Source organism: Rhea pennata, chromosome Z, assembly GCF_028389875.1.
Source record: "Rhea pennata isolate bPtePen1 chromosome Z, bPtePen1.pri, whole genome shotgun sequence".
NCBI classification, from domain to species: Eukaryota; Metazoa; Chordata; class Aves; order Rheiformes; family Rheidae; genus Rhea; species Rhea pennata.
Window position 1 is genome coordinate 69,302,604 of NC_084702.1, and position 19,180 is coordinate 69,321,783.

A 19,180-nucleotide genomic window follows, 5' to 3' on the forward strand; every position below is an offset into this window, starting at 1 on the left:
TTACTTGGCAGCGAAGAAATAAAACTTGGTTTGGCAATTGCATTTAGCAAAATACTAGAAACTCCAGGGAAAAAATCTTGCCTGGCTGAGTAGGTTGAACTAATGCTGAGAAATGGGGCTCTGTGAATCTGAATTCAACCCAGTTTTTCAGAGCTACTTACCCTGTCTCCTTCCACTGCTGGCCAACTGACAGAAATTCAATATTTTTCTTTTACTGAATGAAAAGCATAGTCAGAAACAGCCATTGGGTCAGAATCATATGCAAAAGCTCCTCTTGTGCTTTTGTTTCCTAATTGCTCTTGGAAGAATTTTCAGACTGAGCTGACGCAGTTGTGTGTGCGAATTTCCTGGCAAATAAGGAAGGTGACTGTGTCCAAAAGACATTTTAGAGTGTGAATTCACAGCCTTTCCATGTCTAATCAAGGAACGTAAACCATTAGCCACATGTTCTCCATTTCCATCACATTTTTTCACACTTAAACAAAAACATGCCAAAGAAAAGGTGCTACATTTTTTAATGCCCCCAAATAGGAACCACGGGAGTCCGTTAAATGCTGTGGCCATTTCCAGCATACAAATCAATTTTCCTTGTGGTGGTGAGGTGGTGAATAATGCCTGGTTTGTTTAAAGAAGCATGACTGATTTTGGATGAAGGATCCTGTCAGTTTGGCATTTTTCATTTTATTTATTGCACACAACCATATAAAACCTGGTACCGGTCTCAGTGCCAGGCTTACTAGTGGAAAAGCCGAAAGGACCACATAACTCCTGGTGCTGCAAAGAGGTTCTCCTTCTGCAAGACATTTGCTGGACTCCTGAGAAATTATTTTGAATAACATGGCAGAGAAGGATTTCATCAGTTGGCATCTTCTGGCTTTATTTTTTCTTCCATTTTGCCTGTGTCAAGATGAATACATGGAGGTGAGCAGAAGATCTTATAAACCAGTGGCCAAAGTATTGCAAAGTCACCACCAGACTGGCCATAAAGGTTCCAGAAGCAGGGAAATATTGAAACAGCGGAGTCAACTTATAGAGTGGACTGTTGCTAATAGCACTTCTACAGACCAAAAAGTCCTGAGACCAGAGGTAGATGATGTAGAACTGACTACCTCAGATAGAGTCCAGGTACTCTGAATTAATCTTTTAAAGATAACTTTAAAGCTAATGAGATATTTTTTCTAAGATTATTAGTGATATATTTATGAAATGAATTTTATTAAAGCTGTTTGTTGGTCTGTATCCTGCCGGGTTGCTTTATAGAATCTTTTAATGAACTGGTAGAACCAGCAGTGTTTTGGGACACTGTTACCAACATGCACAGCAGCCCTTTGTTTTGCTGAAACTCTGATCCTGTGCAATTGTGTATTGTCATATAGAGTCTCTTAATTATTTCAGAGTATTTCTTTTTTAATATATTACAGTTTTATACTCTATTAACTCACTTGGATGTGAAGGAAAATTATGGAATTTGCAGAAATATTTGGAAGGATTCAAATAGCAGAGAATAAGTTTACTTGAAAATTATGTATAGAAAATACATTCTTTGGAGCTTGAGACAAACAATAAAATTCTCAGTGTTCACAATTATTATTCTAAAGAATAGCTTCAAAAAAAAAAAGGCACTGATGCCTGTTTGATCTGAGATCCAAGTAGATTTAGTAATGATATATATCAAAATGACTTTCAGTTTCAATGGAAAAAACATTTGGAATGAAATGTTTTCTAAATCAGCTGTAGTGCCTGCTTTTTAAATTGGAGCTCTTTTTATGCTGTTTACATGGCAATTTATATATTATAGTCATTAGCTCACAGCTAATGAAAATTGCATCATTTGATTATACGTAAAATACTGCAATCAAAATCTAAAGGTAAATCTATGAAGGAGAGAAGATGAAGCTTTTTCTAACTTTAGGCAAAATGAAATTCTGTTCAAGTAAAGTTTTTGGTGATTGGTATTCTTTTCGAAGCAATAATGTGAATGTTTTGTTCCTATTTCTGATACAAATGATTGAACTCTGTATAATTTGCCTGTTAGCATTTGTGTTTTACAACTTTTTCAGACGTAATCATGATATTCTGAGTTCAGAAAATCAGGGGCATGTGGATGAGCATTGAATAATAACCTACTTCATGATAAACAGAAAGATTTGATTTTAGTACTGTGCTAAGCTTAAGGAACTGAAACACTTCCAAGTATTGGAATAGACTGAATACACCCCTACATTCCCTGTAGTTAAATTTTGCAGTGTATTACATTTCGGATTTCTTGGGTGGGAGTTACACATTCCTCCAATCCACTCACAAAAATAGGTATTTAACTGTGGGTATGTTAAATTGCTCTTACAGTGTATGAACAGTGTGAACAATCAGATATATAGCCCAATGAGCCAGCTAGTGTGTGTTTGTGTGTGCTCCTCTTTACTGCATAGAGACTGCAAAGAGCACGGCAGCTGCATGCTACAGACCCTACAGAGGTGGAAGTTAAAGAAGATTCTCCTTGACTTCAACATAATTTCAGATAATGCAGGATTTAATATAAAACGATGATTTTGTTAAAGGTCAAATTCTCCCTCAGACACAAAGTGCCGCTGCAATCTTTGGGGTGCCTGTGTCTCTCATTAGGCAGTTCAGTACAATGTGTTAGCAGTTGTCTCATGGGGAAGAAGTTGTGACATTAAAACTGAGCCCAGCCAGCCTGAGTACAGCTGATGACAGGTCATTTACCCGCTGGTCTCGTCTCTAGGAAGCAATCTTTGCTGGGGAAATGATGCCATTTTTGGCTTACTTAAATGAAATGGAGCATTAGCAGATGCACAACAGGGATAATCCATCACACAGTGGCTGATGCAATAGGTATTTTCCATCTTGAGACTCCCTGGGTTTCCAGGCAGAGGGGGAGCAAAGGTGGCAGGGACATGTTTTAAATTATATCAAACCTCTCCCTTCTCCTTGAGCTATCTGAAAGCTGTTTGGCAACTGCAACAACTGAAAACACCCAGGCTCTGTACGAAAAAGTTTCATCCCTAAAATCCCTGCTTTCTTGATTATCTTAGCTCAGACTAGAGAATTTGACCCTTTTGCTGAAGTGTATTAAACATCCCATTCACCACTGTGCCAAAGACGCAATAGCATTTTTCTTTGCTGCACTGGGTAAAAGGCCAGTTTCTGTGCTGCTGGTAACTTCTGAAAAATATAATGTGCATTTCTCAAGCACTCTAGTACTCTTAACTAACGAGGAAAGCCAGACACGTTCCTCCTTATGTTCCTCCTTCAAAGTACCCGCTGCCTATTGGCCTTTTGCCCTGAATTTTGGTGGTTTGTTTATTCCTTTGCAGGAGAAGGGGCACGGAGGACTTTGGTGCCCACAGAGGCATGCTAATTCTCTTTCAGCACAGGAGCCAAGAGTGGTGGATGTACATTGCTCTTTTTCTGTATTGTCGTAGGCAATATAAACAGAAACCCCCAAAATTAAGCAAGAAGGGGAAAGAAGGCTGGTTCTCCAATTCTGATTGAATCACATGTTTAAATTAAAGGAATTTTTTAGGCCATCTGCTCCCTAGAACTGCCTCCTACCCAATAAATCAAAGGAAGTTCAGCAAATATCCTCACTGCTCTCATTTTTAGTTTTTTATCTGTATTAGGATGTGGCAGATGCATTTCACAAGTTGCTAAATTATATTCCTATTCTGGAAAAAAAAATGACGATGATTCATTGTGCAATAAAATTTATGTGCAAATCGCTACATAGGACCCCTTTGGCAAGTAGGCTGCAATTAATCTTTATGTCCCATTTGAGTGTAATTTTATATTAGGCACAGATTCTTACTTTAAATGTACTTTTTACAAAGTTCTCTGTTTTTAGAGATTAGAATATCATAGTGAATATCCCTTGTTCTTGGCAGCTGATTGTGAACATTTTTCCTCCTAGTCAAAGGATTAGTAAAGAAAATAAGTCAATATTACTTCACGACTTGTATAAGTAGTTGTTTTTTGATGTCAGTGGAACTTTTCTAATACAACCAAGCTGGCAGGACTTGCCCCCTTTCACATGTAATAACCTATTGAGCTGTCAGAGAGATAACATCAAATTAGTTATGATCAGTTACAACAACATTGCTGGTTAACTAATAATATTGTTCAGGATTTCAGAGTGCTGGGAAAGGAAACAAGTGCTACCTCTGCAGAGAAAGCCTTACACACTTGAGTAAGACTTCTTTTTGATACAGGAAATCCAGTTTGCTGGACTCATGCTTTTCCTTACCTATAATCTACAGCTCTAAGCATTGGATACTTTTAGGCTGGTTCTGTTTGCTCTTGACAGATGCTTCTATAGTTGGCCTTCCCACTTACCAGGAATATCAAGCACTGTTCAAAAAGTGCTGCAGATTTCCAGCTCAGCTCAACATTGAACATTAGCATTCCAGGAGGTGCAAAACATTTGTGTAATTCCAGTCCTCATGCACTTGGATCCTCTTCAAGGATGGAAAACTAGCTGAAAGCAGGGCTACTCCTTATCTCATATTAGGAAAGGTTTGACCTGTACATCTGGAAATTGTCTGTTGTGTCCTTCCTAACAGCTAGGAGAAATAAGACAGCAAAAAAGATACAGATGGGTCCTTCAGGAACAGACAGTCCAGCAGATAGAACTCATTTCTTCTCATACAATATAGCCCTTATCTGGAATTAAAGTAAAAAGCATAGGACTGACCAACAACCCATAATCCAAAGCCCTTCTGACCACTGGCAGTTGTTAATGTTTCCATGCCTCTTTAAACACGAAGCCTGCTTTCTGAGCTCTCTGTCTGGCCTTTTTCCTTGTGGCAACTCTGCCATCAGTGCTTCCAGCTGAACACTGCGTGTGTCTGATCCATCAGAGCCATTGCATAAAAGATGTTTTTCTATATCCAAAAACATAAATTCCTGAGCCTTTTGAAACTAATGACTTTTGGGGGATGTGCTTATCATCATTCAAAAGATGAGCAGTAAGCTTCAACGTTTCAGATCAAGCCAGCTGGTAGCCTCAAGGGTAGGAATACAGTGCAGCTATATGTTTATTTGGCTGTTCACAGCTCACCAGGGGCTCATTTGCTGCAGTTAAACCAGTAGGTCTGCATTAGGCAAGTAATTTGAGGGTGATAAAGAACAACAGTGGAAAGAGAGGAAAGGAAGATAAATAGGAGAATGATTAGGAAAAAATAGCAGTCAGATTGGTGTGACTATCCCCCTGCAGAATTTAAGCACTGCAGATCTGTACCTCAGGATAATAGCAAAGAATTGTAGAGGAAAAAGCAGCAAAGAAGGAAAAATGAGAAGGTGGTAGAAAAATAAAATAAAACCCAGGACCTCTACCTCAGCTGACCATTGAAAGCTTTGTAACTGCTAAATCAACATGACAGCCTAGTTACAAAATCTAACCAGAACTAAATGAGAATCCATTAGTCTAAATACAGTAATTTGGGAAAGAAAAGCCATGAAAAAAACTATTATCAAACTATTATTACAGTAGCTAAGATGCATATTATGAACACATTAATTTATTTATTTAGGTGCTATATGCTTCATCATATAAACATATTTTCATAATCACACATCCACAACTATAAATAATCAAATGTCCATTTCAGCATGCCTCATGGACATTTTGAGTTTTCTCAAGTACCTTGGCACTTCAGTAGATTCTCTTAACTTTAATAGCCTGTAAATATGCAAGTCTGGGGTCATTAGCGGGTATTTGCCGCATGAACAACTTTGTACATCTCCTCCTGTCAATCCGACCCAGTTTTCTCAATGTTTAGCAGAGGACAGCTCATTGCTGAAGGCCAAAGGCAGGCCCCTCTTTCCTGCTACTCATTGCACTTAGGCTTGTTTGTCAACAAGGGGTCTTTGCTGAAATCTGGGATCAGTGAAAAGCAGGATAGGAACCTAACTGATATATCCATTTAACTTTCATTACTCAGTATTATTTTACTGCCAAATCTCCCATTTTTTAACACGTTAGCTTTTTTATGATCATATAGCTCTTAGAATACTTGAAGAGCTTTTTTCTTAAATCTTCCAAAAATAACATCTTTGGGGAAGCCCAAGTATGGGAGATTTTAGTCCAGATAAGAAGAGTTTTGAAAACTTATGCAAATATATAAACTGAGAATATATAATGAAGACCCTGTAACCAACATGCATATGATTGATGCATTCCATGAATGAGTTATTTAAAACCCATTTTTGTGCACTTAGCCCCCACAAGCGGGACCACAGAATCCAGACTGCAGTACCTGCTGCCGTGGTGATTTTGGAGTTCGACTCTACCAAGGGCCCCCAGGACCTCCCGGGCCCCCTGGGATGCCAGGTAAAGACATTTAATTCATTCTTCACCAGTCTGCTTGCCGGCTATAAATTCAGGATATTCTGTGAGAATGGTCTGAACATCAGAATTTGGGGAGAGATTTGGAAACAGATTTTTCTGTAATTTCGTGGGGAAGAGAGGGGCTTTCAGTTATACTATAAAGTCTACTCCAGTGAAAAATGATTTGGTAATAAAATTCAGCTTTCAGAAATTCATATTGAAAGTAGTCTTTTTGCATTTCTAGGCCAAACTGTTCTCTCTTCTTAAAGCTGCATGAAGCTTCCATTAAAGTTGGGAGAACTTGTTCCCTTGGGTCGACTATTGCTTTTAAATATTGCATTAAATATACCGCAATGCTAAACTGTGTTACATTTAGGAGACTTTTTACCTAGTGTACTGCAAACCAAATTTTTACAGAGACGTGCATGCTCTATTCTCTCATGGAAATTTCTTCTTTCTATTCTTTCTTGTTGCCTTCCATAATATAAAAATGCACATAGAATAACAGGATACATAAGAAAAGGGTATAATTTGGTCTAGTAATTGATATGGAAAAAGATGAACCTGCAGAAGGGAAAAAGATAGTTGTATGTTGATGTAAGTTTGATATGGCTGTTACCTTCATGAAATGATCATTTCTAAAGCAGATGTGTAAGGTAAATGAACATGCCACTGATTGACAGATTTGTCTCATCTTCCTAACCTTTCTCTTCCTGTTACTACAGTAAAAATACTATTTCATTATCCATCTGGCTCAAAAATTTACTTACAGTTAACAGAGGCAACAGATAACCACATAGAAAAAATTGAAGGAATCTTTCCTTAAGGTGACTTTAGATACTATGAGAGAACCATCTTCCAATAATGGGTATATCTGACTTACTGTTCTAAATGAAGTGTTTAAAGAATTAGCTTCAGATTGGAAAAATACTGAAATAAACTGTTACTCTGACATGTTTTGCTATTAAGCATAATTAGGTATCAGGTATATTTGGCATTAGCCTGCTATATGCTACAATTTATTTCATGCATCTGTCCTTTATAGTAGTATTGATCATTACAGATGTAGGAAAAATGTAATAGTGAGGCTTCTTATGCTGAAATACTGCTCTATGTATTAACAAAGAGTTGGCTTCTTAGAAGTGAGAGAATATGTTGTGTTATGCCCATAGTTTTGGGACTGCCAGTCAGTACACTGCTGTGGCCATATCTGGGCACAGTACAGACTCAGCTTTGCTCTTCCCTCGTGTGAGAATGTAACTCAGTTGCACCCTCATGCTGCCAAAAGACACCACAAATGCTTCCTCCATAGCATCCTTCTGCAGCTGGACGTATCTCTGTCTCCTTCATCTGCTGCATTTTGTATCATTACACACCTAAGGGAAATGACAGCAGCTGCACTTCACTTGATTGATTCAAATATTGCTTGCACACTTCTGTTCTAAACAGAGAAGTGGCTCTTGATTTATATGAAGGAGCATTCTTTTAATTTTTAAAGGCTATTGATTTCTCCATTCAAACAAAAATCCACTTATTTACACCTATCATTTAGCTTCCTTGTTTGGTGCCAATTTTTTTCTCAATACAAAAACTTTGAAAAATCACTTACTCATTAGATTTGACCTCAGACAATACTTTCCTCTTGTACATTTACAGTTAGAGTAACTAATCATTTTGCATCAAAGAATAAGCAGAGCTGCAATGAATCTTGTTTCAATTCAGTAGAATTAGATCTATGATTACATTAACTAATCCCTTTCGTTATTAACTTAAGGTCAGGATCTTGCTTCAGGTAAGCATAGTAATTATTCGGTTATTCTATCCAGCTTTAAAATTTTGTCAGTCACCAACATTTTCTCAGTAATTTCCTCAGTAAACATCAGGAAGTAATACTGCAGATGCAGAAATCTTTTATATGAAACCACTTCAGAAAAGCTTCATTACAGGACTTTTGTCTTTCTTTAAGTCTAAGAATGACCAGTCAACCGCTTCAAGGTAACCTGCACCCTGAGAATGTAGACCCTCAAGTGTCTTTTAACTAGTTAAGGTTACTGCCATTCTACATTTGCAAGATGTATTTTAAAGACAGCAAAATATGCCTCCAAATTATCGTACGAAAGCAGCAGGAAACAAGATTTTACACACAAGGAAAAGTAGAAGCGCCCACACGGACTATCTGACGTGTCCCGCTGGGCAGTGGCCTTTGCTTTCTCAGAGCCTTGCATCTGCTGAGATTTCTTCCCACACAAATGCCTAGTCCTACAGCTACCAGCACAGGGACCTAAGACACCTGCAGTTTGTACAGCAACACCAAGGTCGCATGAGGGTTAACTCTTAAACACAACTGCATCTCCTTTGGGAAAGTTGCTCATCAAAATTTTAACATCCAGCTTAACACACAGCTTGTCCACTGGCAGCTCATTATGGGTCTTATGACACTGAAAAGCACATGTGCTGTGAACTGGTGGGAAAGGACCCCATTACAGGTATCAGTTAGAATACATTATATGAAGTTCTTTAAGTCAAACAGAAAGCTCTGTTTCTTTTAAGGAAATCATGGAAACAATGGAAATAATGGAGCAACAGGCCAGGAAGGAGCCAAAGGTGAGAAAGGAGACAAAGGAGACATGGGACCAAGGGGAGAGCGTGGCCATCACGGACCCAAAGGCGAGAAGGGTTACCCTGGGATTCCTCCAGAGCTGCAGGTACAAAATCCCTGGCTCATGCTGTCTGCAGCACTGCTTGTGTTATGGAGTTCTCTCCTCTGAAAAACTGTGTCTGATGACTGTAGAATACCTGTGAAGTAAATTCATCTGTAAGTGAATACAGTCTAGAATGACACATACAGCACTCGTCAGGACTGAGAAATGTGCTCTGCTAGATCTTCCTGGAAAAGAAAGACACCAGGACTTAGTCTTTCCTCAGAGTAAGAATCCAGCTGTGAAATGAGCAGGAAGAAGCATACACTATTCCCTTTTAGGGCAGAAAGCCAATATCTGGATCATTAAAGAAAAGTAAAAGGGACCATCATTTCCCCATTAAGCTGTATCACATATACATCTCTGCACTTCCTAGGGCATGAGAGAACAGTAAAGGCATCACTCAGCCCCACACTTCTGAGGTCTGCCAGGCCCTGTGAGATCTACAGCAGGATATATATCCAAATCCTCAAAAGTATTGAGTCAAAACCTTTGAGTGGAGTCCAGAGTCTTTAGGTTTTGAAAAATGCCCCTCAGTAGCTATCTGTGTTTTTAAATATCTCAGCACCTTAGAAATGTTGCTCTGAACTACATAGGTTATTTCCTTACAGCTGCTGTAAGGGAGAAGTAGGTAGGTTCTCTCTGTGATTGAGCTATCCAAAACCTACGTGAGCATGATAATGTGGGTGCAGACCTGAGCTGTCAGCTCTGCTGGGGGGGGGGGTATATTTGTTTGGGCTCACTGCTGTGTTAACCTAATTGCATAGCTTTTGGATTCTTCATCTCTTCAGAATAGGCATGAAAATTAACAGCAAAGTTACCAGTAAATCAACCTGCCTGCAATGTGGGAAAAATTGCTTTGAATTTCTTGGCATTGTGTGTATTTGCATATTCAGCCCTGGGTTGCATGGAGATGGGATAATTGCACAAAATAAATTTCAGCCTGAAAATAGTTTCCAAATTTAATGGATTTTTGTGATAGAGCAGAATTATTTTAGCATTCTTAAAAGAATTAACTAGGATTAGTATTATAGCTGAATATCTTAAAAGATATATTTGTTGTAATTACATTCAACATAGATACTTCTGCAATTTTAAAATGTGCTATCAAGTATTTTTCCTAACCACAAGTTAGTGGTATTGATTTAATTAAATACTGAATAATGAAAGGTGATGAAAAGCAAAGGCTCATATCGCAATACTTGCTTTAAAGTAAAATTCTTTCATTGTATTTAACAGATGTGCTTAAAAATTCTGCTCAGAGTAAAGCATATAATTTCTTGTCAACATCATGCTTTAGAATTTTAGAAAAGGGTTAGGGAGAGAAGAAAACATTTCTGAAAACAGTACCATTAAGTACAGGATTATTCTGAAAGACATCTGTACCCATGCTGATCTGCTACTTCAAAATGAGACGTAGGAAGAAAAGATACCTTTTTCAATTCTTCTGGTGAGCCCAAGAAAAGTAGTTTGAGGTCAAGAGAATGTGAAATGGAATCTAGACAAAAAGTAATAAAATCCATCAAGCTGCCATTGCAGCTGCTTTCTTTAACACATGATGAACTTTGATGTGATCCTGGCTGAGAAGCAAGAAGTTAAGAGTTTGCTGTTACGGTAAATGCATCCATGAGGGATAAAGAAAACACACCCAGTCTTTCAGCTCACATCTGGTGCTCCTCAGATTTCTGAGACGACAGCTTATGATTTCCAGTGTTGGATCCAAACTTGCATTTGATTTTGCCTGTTTTAGTTGCATTCTTGTTTAGACCTGAAATCAAAAGAAGGGTTTTTATGTTTTTTTTCTTTTAAATTCCTATGTAGCTGAAATCTCACTTTTGTGAGGAGCAGTAACAACTGTAACTGAGCACTTTTCATCTAAAAAGTTGGGAGACAGAAATAAATTGCTTGTCAAGTCCCTTCATGGCCTTCTGGCATCCACATGCAGTGACTCTGCTTGTATCATCTCCACAGTCAGCTGGGGAACCACAGTCTCGCAGATCAGATAACCCCTTTTCCCACCATTCCTGGGCGGATGGTTTGCACTGCTTCCTGTGAAATATTTTCCACACCCAATACATCTCACTGCAAGAAAGTTAATACGAAGTTCTAGCACAGTTTTCACTTTCTTAGTTTCCTCTTTTGATCATTTCTACCCTCTATCTTGACTAAGGAATAAAGAGCACCTGGTAAGAGAGAAAAAGCAATGATTGCTGAATCATAGTCACTTACTTCTTGGACACCCGTAATAAATATGTTTCATGCATCTCTGAAGGTAGTTAGCAAGAAATACTAAGGTGTATAGATTTTATCATGACTAATTTATTTCACATTTTCAATTAAAAGCAATAACTAGCTTAAATGCACTGGGGAACATATAAAATTAATTGCATTATTTTTATGCAAAACATCATACGCTTCAATAACACTTTTCTGTTGTATCATTCTAGAGAGAATTTCAGGGAAATAAAATCCCAAACTAAGGTTCTGACCTGCAAACACTTGCCCATACACTTAGTTTTACAGTCATGAATAGCCCAATTGAACATAAGGAAGCTAGTCCTCTTCCAATTTCATTCAATGGCAGTTTTGTTACTGGAGTTTAATGGCCTTGGATCAGGCCCTAGAAGAACATCTCTGTCAGGAAAATAAACAGACCACAAATACGAGACGAAATTCTGTAGCTGATTCCTCTATATTTGCACATTTCATGAATAACTCACTAAACAGGAACTGCATTTATGTAGGTTGCATTCATGGCTTCGATGGCTACTCACTTCAGTAATCAGAACAGTGGCATCATCTTCAGCAGTGTCGAAACCAATGTTGGGAATTTCTTTGATGTCATGACTGGTAGATTTGGAGCTCCAGTGAATGGTGAGTGTTTTCAGAACAAAATAATGCAGTTTTGGGAGCTATGGGGAGAAGCATGGCCAATAGCGATGAGAAAACACTAGTGCCTTTGCACAAGGCACTGATGAGGCTCATGGGAATAATCTGTATAGCTCTTGCCTTCAGAAAAAGTGAGACTGGAAACACAGCAAGCCAGCAGAAGGCTCACCAGTGGGATTAGTGCCGGCCCCAAAGCAAGAGGAGGATGCACGGCCGGCACTGGGGAGAGAATGGGACTGCCTGCACTGAGACCTTAAGCACTTCTGCTGCTGTGATGAGAGCCATGGTTTCACGTCACAGTGGCAGCTTCACAGTCGTCTCTTCCTATCTCTTGTCACTCCCGCTGCACCATAAGCTGGGCCAGATGCGGCTAAAAATGAGGCATTACAGGTTCTTCTTGAGTCATTTTTCATCTGTGTCAATCCCCCAGCTCACGTGGTATAGGAGGAGCAATGAGGGATGGATGGCCACATGCCTCATCAAAAATACATCTGAGAAAAGCCGAAGACCACCTTCCTTCACTTGGCCTTTCTCACCCTTCCATTAATTTATTCTCTGCTGTAAAAAGTGAGATTAGCATAAATGAAAGTCAGGCCTCTAAGCTTCCTGTGGCACTCGTCTTGTGGAGTACGTGTAATTCTCCTCACGGATGTCTCCTTTTGAGGTTAATGTATATGTGGGCATTAAAGTTTGACCCACAATGATTTAAGGACTTTGATACAAAAGCTAAGCTCACAGCACTCAGACCATTCCAGGATTAATGCTACAGACCTCACTGCTGAGGATCCAGAAGCTTCTCCTTCCTCCTGTGGGAGTCTCATAGACCTCGTGACACATAATGTGGTTGTACTGACAGCACTGATAGTGCCTTTCAAAGAGCTGAAAAAGGTGAAGGCACTGGATGGCCTGTGCAAGGGCAGAGAGCAAAGGCTATGTCCACATTGCGCAGGACACAGTGCAGCAGACGTGCAGCAATGGGTGCTGCTATAAGGCTCGTGCCTTGCCTGACCTGGGATAGCCTCTGGGACCGAGCTGGGGCTGCTGTGGAGATTGCCCTTTTGGGAATAAATGAGAGAGGGTGAGCAAGGAGGAAAAGGTGAAAGAGAGGTCACTAGGCTCAGTCTCCAGCAAACTTCCCTTTTGGAGAGAAGGAAGGGATAGGCAGTCCTGAATGCACATAACTGCTGTCATTTCTCTGGAATGGGATGTGGCTGAACCCTTGCCATATGCAGAATAAAAATGAGTCAGATTTTGGCACACTGTAAGCAGGAGCAAAATGCTACTGACAACCAGAAGACAAATTTGGTCTTGGCTGTTAGGTTTTCTAAGCAAGAAGCACCAGTCTGTAGCATGACTATCTCACTCTACGAAGCAAACATTATAAATTTTAAACTTTTTCAGGAGTGTACTTCTTCACCTTCAATATGATGAAACATGAAGATGTGGAAGAAGTGTATGTGTACCTGATGCATAACGGCAATACTGTTTTCAGCTTATATAGGTAAGTTGAGAGCCAAGCCATTTTCACCGTAGAAGATGCGTTTGTACAGATGTTGTTTCCTTCTCACACTGCAAGTAATGTGAAATTATTCCTTGTTCGAAGGAATGCACTAGGGTGAAATAAACAACAAAGAAATAGTATTGTATTTTGCCCTACACAACTTGCAGATTTGGATCATACCTGCTACCTGTGCCTAAAATTTATTCTTGATCAGATGTTCCTTAAAGTTTGGGAAAGCACTGCAAATCAGGGTTGGAGTCCTATGGTTAAAACATGTCCTCATTTTCATATGGCCTATAAGAGAAAGGGAGTAATAAAAAGTTCAGCAACTAATAAAAGTCTTATCAAAGGTTAGAAAAAACAGGTTATTTCAAAAGAGGGCATTTAAACTGCAGTAGTAAGGAGTAAGTAACTGCAGGAATCAGAAGTGATAATGCTCCATTTACAGGCTTTATTATTAACATATCTTAAAACATTTTTTAAAAAAAAATCATTTGGATTACTTGGAAAATAATCAGGAACAGGATACATTTCTAGCCTAGCAACTTCTGTAAGGACTAAGTCAACAGCTTGTAGCCAGATTAATACCCCCCAAAAAAGATATCTTTATTATTATCCACTTAGTACTAACAACAGACCTGATGCTAACATCAAGCTTTCTCTCGAGCCTTAATAAATACACACAAAAGTTTAGGTTCATCACATTGGACTTTAGGCACTTAAAAGATAGCAGCTTTGTTTAAGTTGTCTAGGCCAGTAACAGAGACATCTCCAAAGGGTATTTTGTTCCCCCCTAAGATCTTGCAAAAAAAAAATACCCAACTATTTTTCCTGAAGCATTGATGTCAGAAAAGACAAGTGGAAGAAAGGAAACGAACACACACACACAAAGTCAGCGGGTTAGCCCACACTGGACAGATCTAAGTTCAAGCAAAGGGCCTTAGGACGGCGTGAACTCTGTCTACTGGCAGCAGGGAGTGCAGGTACTTACTCAGCTTACATGAGACTGCTGACCTATGGGCATGTAAAAATAGCTAGGATGAATCCAAGGGAAAAAAGGAGTATAATGAGAAATCCAGAGTATTGTGAATAATGAGCAGAGTTTCATTCTAAACAATAAATTTGTTCTGTTGCTCTAAATAAAATCTGAGTAAGTTAAACTTCAAGAATTTCAGAAAGGAATGAATTGATGGCCTTAAATGAGGTGCAAAATTTGACTAGTAGATCAAATGCAAAATTTTCAAGCAGAGAGGATAAAAGGTTTTAGCGAGCCTTGGAGGGAAATTTTGCCTAGGATAACATTGTGCTTTCTTGGACTTTTTTTCAAGTTATTTGCTTGCTCATTGTCAACAAAGAAAGAGCTGAATTGTTGTAAAATATTCATCCTTAGCTATGAATCAAAAGGGAAAGCAGACACTTCAGGAAACAGTGCGGTGCTAAAACTTGCCAAGGGAGATGAAGTCTGGCTGCGGATGGGAAACGGAGCCCTCCATGGGGACCATCAACGCTTCTCCACCTTTGCTGGGTTTCTTCTTTTTGAAACAAAGTAAAAAAAGAAACAAGCAAAAATACTCACTTGAGGAAACCTCTTTTTTTGAGCTGGTATTTTTCTCTGGACTGTGGAATAGCATTACCACAAAAAAGATGAAGAAGGCTTGTTTTGATGCAGTATGTTGCAATTTGTGTATCAGAGATGAGCTGAATACATTGGGTAGCTGACAAAATTACTGATTCACAGAAGATATATTAACATCTAGGTTGCATCTAATGAACCATTAAATGTTGCTATTGCTCTCTTCACCAAAACAACTGAAAAACAAAGGCAAAGGATGATTTAGAGAGCAGTTTGTGCAGTTAAGTCAATTTTGTCTGTAAATATACTTACGTATACATCAGGAATTGAAGAATGGAGTCATGATTTTTTGTTACTTTATTTGATTCTTTTTATGTGTTCACTTAAGCTTGCATCATGGAAACAGGCCTGAATAAGTGATAAATAAGCTCAGCTGAGAGCAGATTTAGAGGAAGAAGTTTTTACTGGCCTAGAAAGAATTTTACAAACAGGAGAAAAAAATGTGAAAATAATGATGTCAAGAATTCAGGTTTATTGCATTGCCATCTCAAACCTCTGAAGGTATATCTGATGTCATTTTTTTGTAGATTTTTAGTATATATTTACTCTCTCTCAAAAAAAAAAAAAAAAGAAAAAAAAAGAAAAAAGGAAAAAGAAAGAAAGAAAGAAAAAGTGGTAGTAATTCTAGCCTTAATAGCAGCTTAAAGCTAAGGGAATTTAGCCAGCAGGGTGCATGGGCCAGACAGGGGAACCATAATGTTCCTTCCTAGCCTTCAGATTTTTAAAACCTGATGTAGTTGAATGCAGGGTGTCAAGGCAGAGCCATAGATGCTGAGATGCTGGGAATTTGTTGGCAGCACACACATACAGAGAAACACAGGCTGTGTGGAGCTTGGAGTTCTTTTAGAAGGATATACGTTGTTATACTGCATATTTACTTAACAGTGAAGTTGCTGATCAGTTTGCCTACCAGCCTGCCTAGAGCCAGTATTTCAGGAAAAGAAATTGCAGCCTGGCAAAGCCATAGCTAATTCATAGCTAGTTCAATATTTGATTTCTGAAAGGAAACACTGGCTAGCTTAGAAGTTCTGCTCACAGTAAACTGGACCATTCTTTAGCATTAATATTTGCCCATCAATTTTTCAAAATTTAAATATCTGAAATCCTACCTTGCTATTTTTTATTTAAGAATGAACCTATCAGCACCAAATAGGCTTCAGAAATACTGAGGTTTGATTGTGTTTATTTTCTGCACATTCTGGCTCTCCACATAAAAACTAACAAAAGATAAATTACATTTTAACAGGAATTTGCACCAGACATTCCCTGACATTAATATGTAACAAGTAGGTGAGATTAGGACCAGTGTACATTCTGTTCAATATTTATTTGAACTTGTTTTATATAAGATAAAGATACCATTACCAGTACAATAGAGTAAAAAAAACCCAAAATCTGCCCTAAGAATTTGTATGTTCTTGTATAATTTTAGTTCATGTAAACAACATCTTGTGATGAAAAATGCATGCTGATACTTGATGATTATGACTTGTGACTTTTTTAGTTTCATGCATCAACCACTGAAAATATCAATTTTAATGAACTATCTTCTAATGACTTTATTTTCTCTTTATGAATTTGGGGCAGGTTTGTACCATATATACTTTCAAATCCTAAGGCCATGTTAGTTCAATAAGCATTTTAGGGACATTTTGGCATGCCTTCAAACTAAAATCCACCCACCAGGTAATCAGATAATGTTATTATTTTGGAGTAAGTGCACAAAGCCTATGTGATACATGGCATAATGAGCTAACTTTCACAGTAAGAAAAATCTTGAAAAAAAATACTTCTCGTTGTGTTAGGAATGTTTGCTTACTGTGTAAAACATACATTTACCCAATAAAGTTTACTAGTTGTAAAACTATAATGATTTGTTCACATCTGTATTTACTATCACTATCTGAGATCAGCCAAGCACCTTTACTATTTAAAGACTGTGGGAATGTATCCTTAACACATTTCCTAAGCATTCATTTTGCTACCGAACTGGAGAAAACCATTACTAAGGGTCAACAACATATTTATTTTTATACACACACACACACACACACACACACACACACACACACGTATACCTCTATATATTTAAATTTAAATCCCTAAGGCCTCCATTGGGGCTTCATTCTCCTTTATGGTATGACCACTTTAATTCATTCTGACTAGAATAAAGCACTTACAAACTGGTCACATAGGATACATACAGTCATTTCAAGATCCTTTATATTTTCTCTGGAAATGACCATGGTACAAAAGAATGCCAGGTTTTGCCATTCTCATTTTATTTTGTTTTCACAAGCTTTGTACACCTTTCCCTGCTGAAACAGGGTGGAAGGCAACTGAGAATCAGCCTGAAAGTTTCTGACAAACCATGGTTCGGTCTCAGTTTTAAGGTTAAAGCTAAGACGTTTTTACATCAAGGTTCAACCTCACATGAAATGTCTACGATATTTTCTCTGTAAAGTTACTGCATGCAGTCTCTGCTGACTGTTGTGATACCTTATAAATAAATTATTAACTTAGATATTAATTTTAAAGGTCCTTCAAAATATAGCTATTGATGTTAAAATCTCTGTATGTATTCTTGTCCCTCAAAATTATTTTTTTATATTCAGTAAATCAGATGGAATGCATATTTATTCTCAGAAATGTTTACGAATAATAGCTGTCTTTGCATTGCTGTTCATAATCAAAAGCTGCTTCTTTAGCTGAGGCTCAAAAAAATATGTTCCCTTTTCAAAGATTCTTGTCCTTCACTTTGAAATAGGTGATATCTTGTGTGGTTTATGTGTCAAAGTCCCTGTTTTCTACCGCTGGATCAATAAAATCCAGTTCTTTGATTCTGCCATGGAGATTGCAAAGGTAATGGTGGAAGAGGCTCCATATTGTGCATATGCATTTTAAACGGGGCAGGACAAGGTCCATGAATACACACACAGAATAACAAAACTCAGGTGATGCAGAAGAGGTTTCTTGTGTTAACTGGTGAAGATTTGCACAAATGGAGTTTCATCCTTCTGTTTTTCTGGAAACAATTCAGTACACTTGAGAAATTCCACAAAAAAATAGTGTTTTAAAAGAATTGCTTTGTTACAAACCCAAGACTGGAAATATCCATGTTAAAACCATCTTGGACATCTTAGCTTATGTTTCCTCTGAATGTGTCTCACCATATGTTCTTCCCATTATATAGTCATATGCTATTTCTTAGCCTCTCCCTGCAGCAGTTAGATAGTGCTTGATGAGTAAGGCATGGACCACATACTGGAATGTGGTAACAGAAGACAAATATTGAACAGCTCCATTCACTGACTTCACCCAAAAGTATAGTTAATGAAGCAGGGTCACTATAAACAATGGAACACACTAGTATGAAAGGAAAAACAAGAATTATATTTGCAAGAGCAACCTTAATTTCAGCATTTTTAAACTTCTGAGAGCTTCATTTTCTAATCTTAATGATTCTTTGAAAGAAAAATACTCCAGGCCCTCATAGCATACTACAGTTAAAGAGAATTAATTGTGTGTTCCACCTCGAGGACTGGAACTTCAGGGCAGGAGATGGGACTTCAGAGTTTGTGCCATTCTATCACAGGAAAAGTCTTGATCTGCAGCTGAAATTGCTGGATGGAAATTAATTTGTTGCTGTTCATTTTTTAAGCAATAAATGAGTTAAATTATCATTATTTTAAATAAAATCTTTCAGATAGTGCATCATTTCAGATCAATGCTTTCTTCCCTCTAAGATTATGTGCTTCTCAGAAGCACATAATTAGAATTAGAAGATTAAGACCCTCTCAGAAAAGTCAGTGCTTGCTTTCTCAAATTATCAAAGGGACACAAAATAAACAAGAATGTGAATTTGTAATGAATTAAGTTATCTTCAGACTATAGCCAAAGCTCATATAAATTGCTCATTGGTAGGGTGATGGAAACAGTTCATGAAAACAAAGGCATATCAACCAATTGCACTAGCAATATTGGGAAAACTGTCTATGATGAATGCTGCAGATGACATTGTCCAGCAGGAATGTCTCACTGAAAAGAAATTAGGACAGGATTGCCAAACTGTAGAATGGAGGTACTCTAATTATTTCAAAATGGCAGGTAAATTG

General features: G+C 38.1%; 1 protein-coding gene across 1 annotated transcript; it reads left to right on the forward strand.

The window, feature by feature from the left end:
* The first annotated feature begins 385 nt into the window (after nt 1–385).
* C1QTNF3 (C1q and TNF related 3) lies at nt 386–15,587 on the forward strand. The gene is made up of 6 exons (XM_062599994.1): nt 386–1,125; nt 6,235–6,346; nt 8,894–9,048; nt 11,787–11,916; nt 13,333–13,432; nt 14,823–15,587. The coding sequence occupies exons 1-6, from the start codon at nt 838–840 to the stop codon at nt 14,980–14,982; spliced, it is 945 nt and encodes a 314-aa protein (XP_062455978.1). The 5' UTR covers nt 386–837; the 3' UTR covers nt 14,983–15,587.
* Nucleotides 15,588–19,180: the final 3,593 nt, after the last annotated feature.

Bases quoted from the DNA above. Each gene is read 5' to 3' on its own strand.
- C1QTNF3 (XM_062599994.1), top strand. From the start codon at position 838: ATGGCAGAGAAGGATTTCATCAGTTGGCATCTTCTGGCTTTATTTTTT. The intron at 1,126-6,234 runs GTACTCTGAATT...TTGTGCACTTAG, and splicing joins CTACCTCAGATAGAGTCCAG to CCCCCACAAGCGGGACCACA. The intron at 11,917-13,332 runs GTGAGTGTTTTC...AAACTTTTTCAG, and splicing joins ATTTGGAGCTCCAGTGAATG to GAGTGTACTTCTTCACCTTC.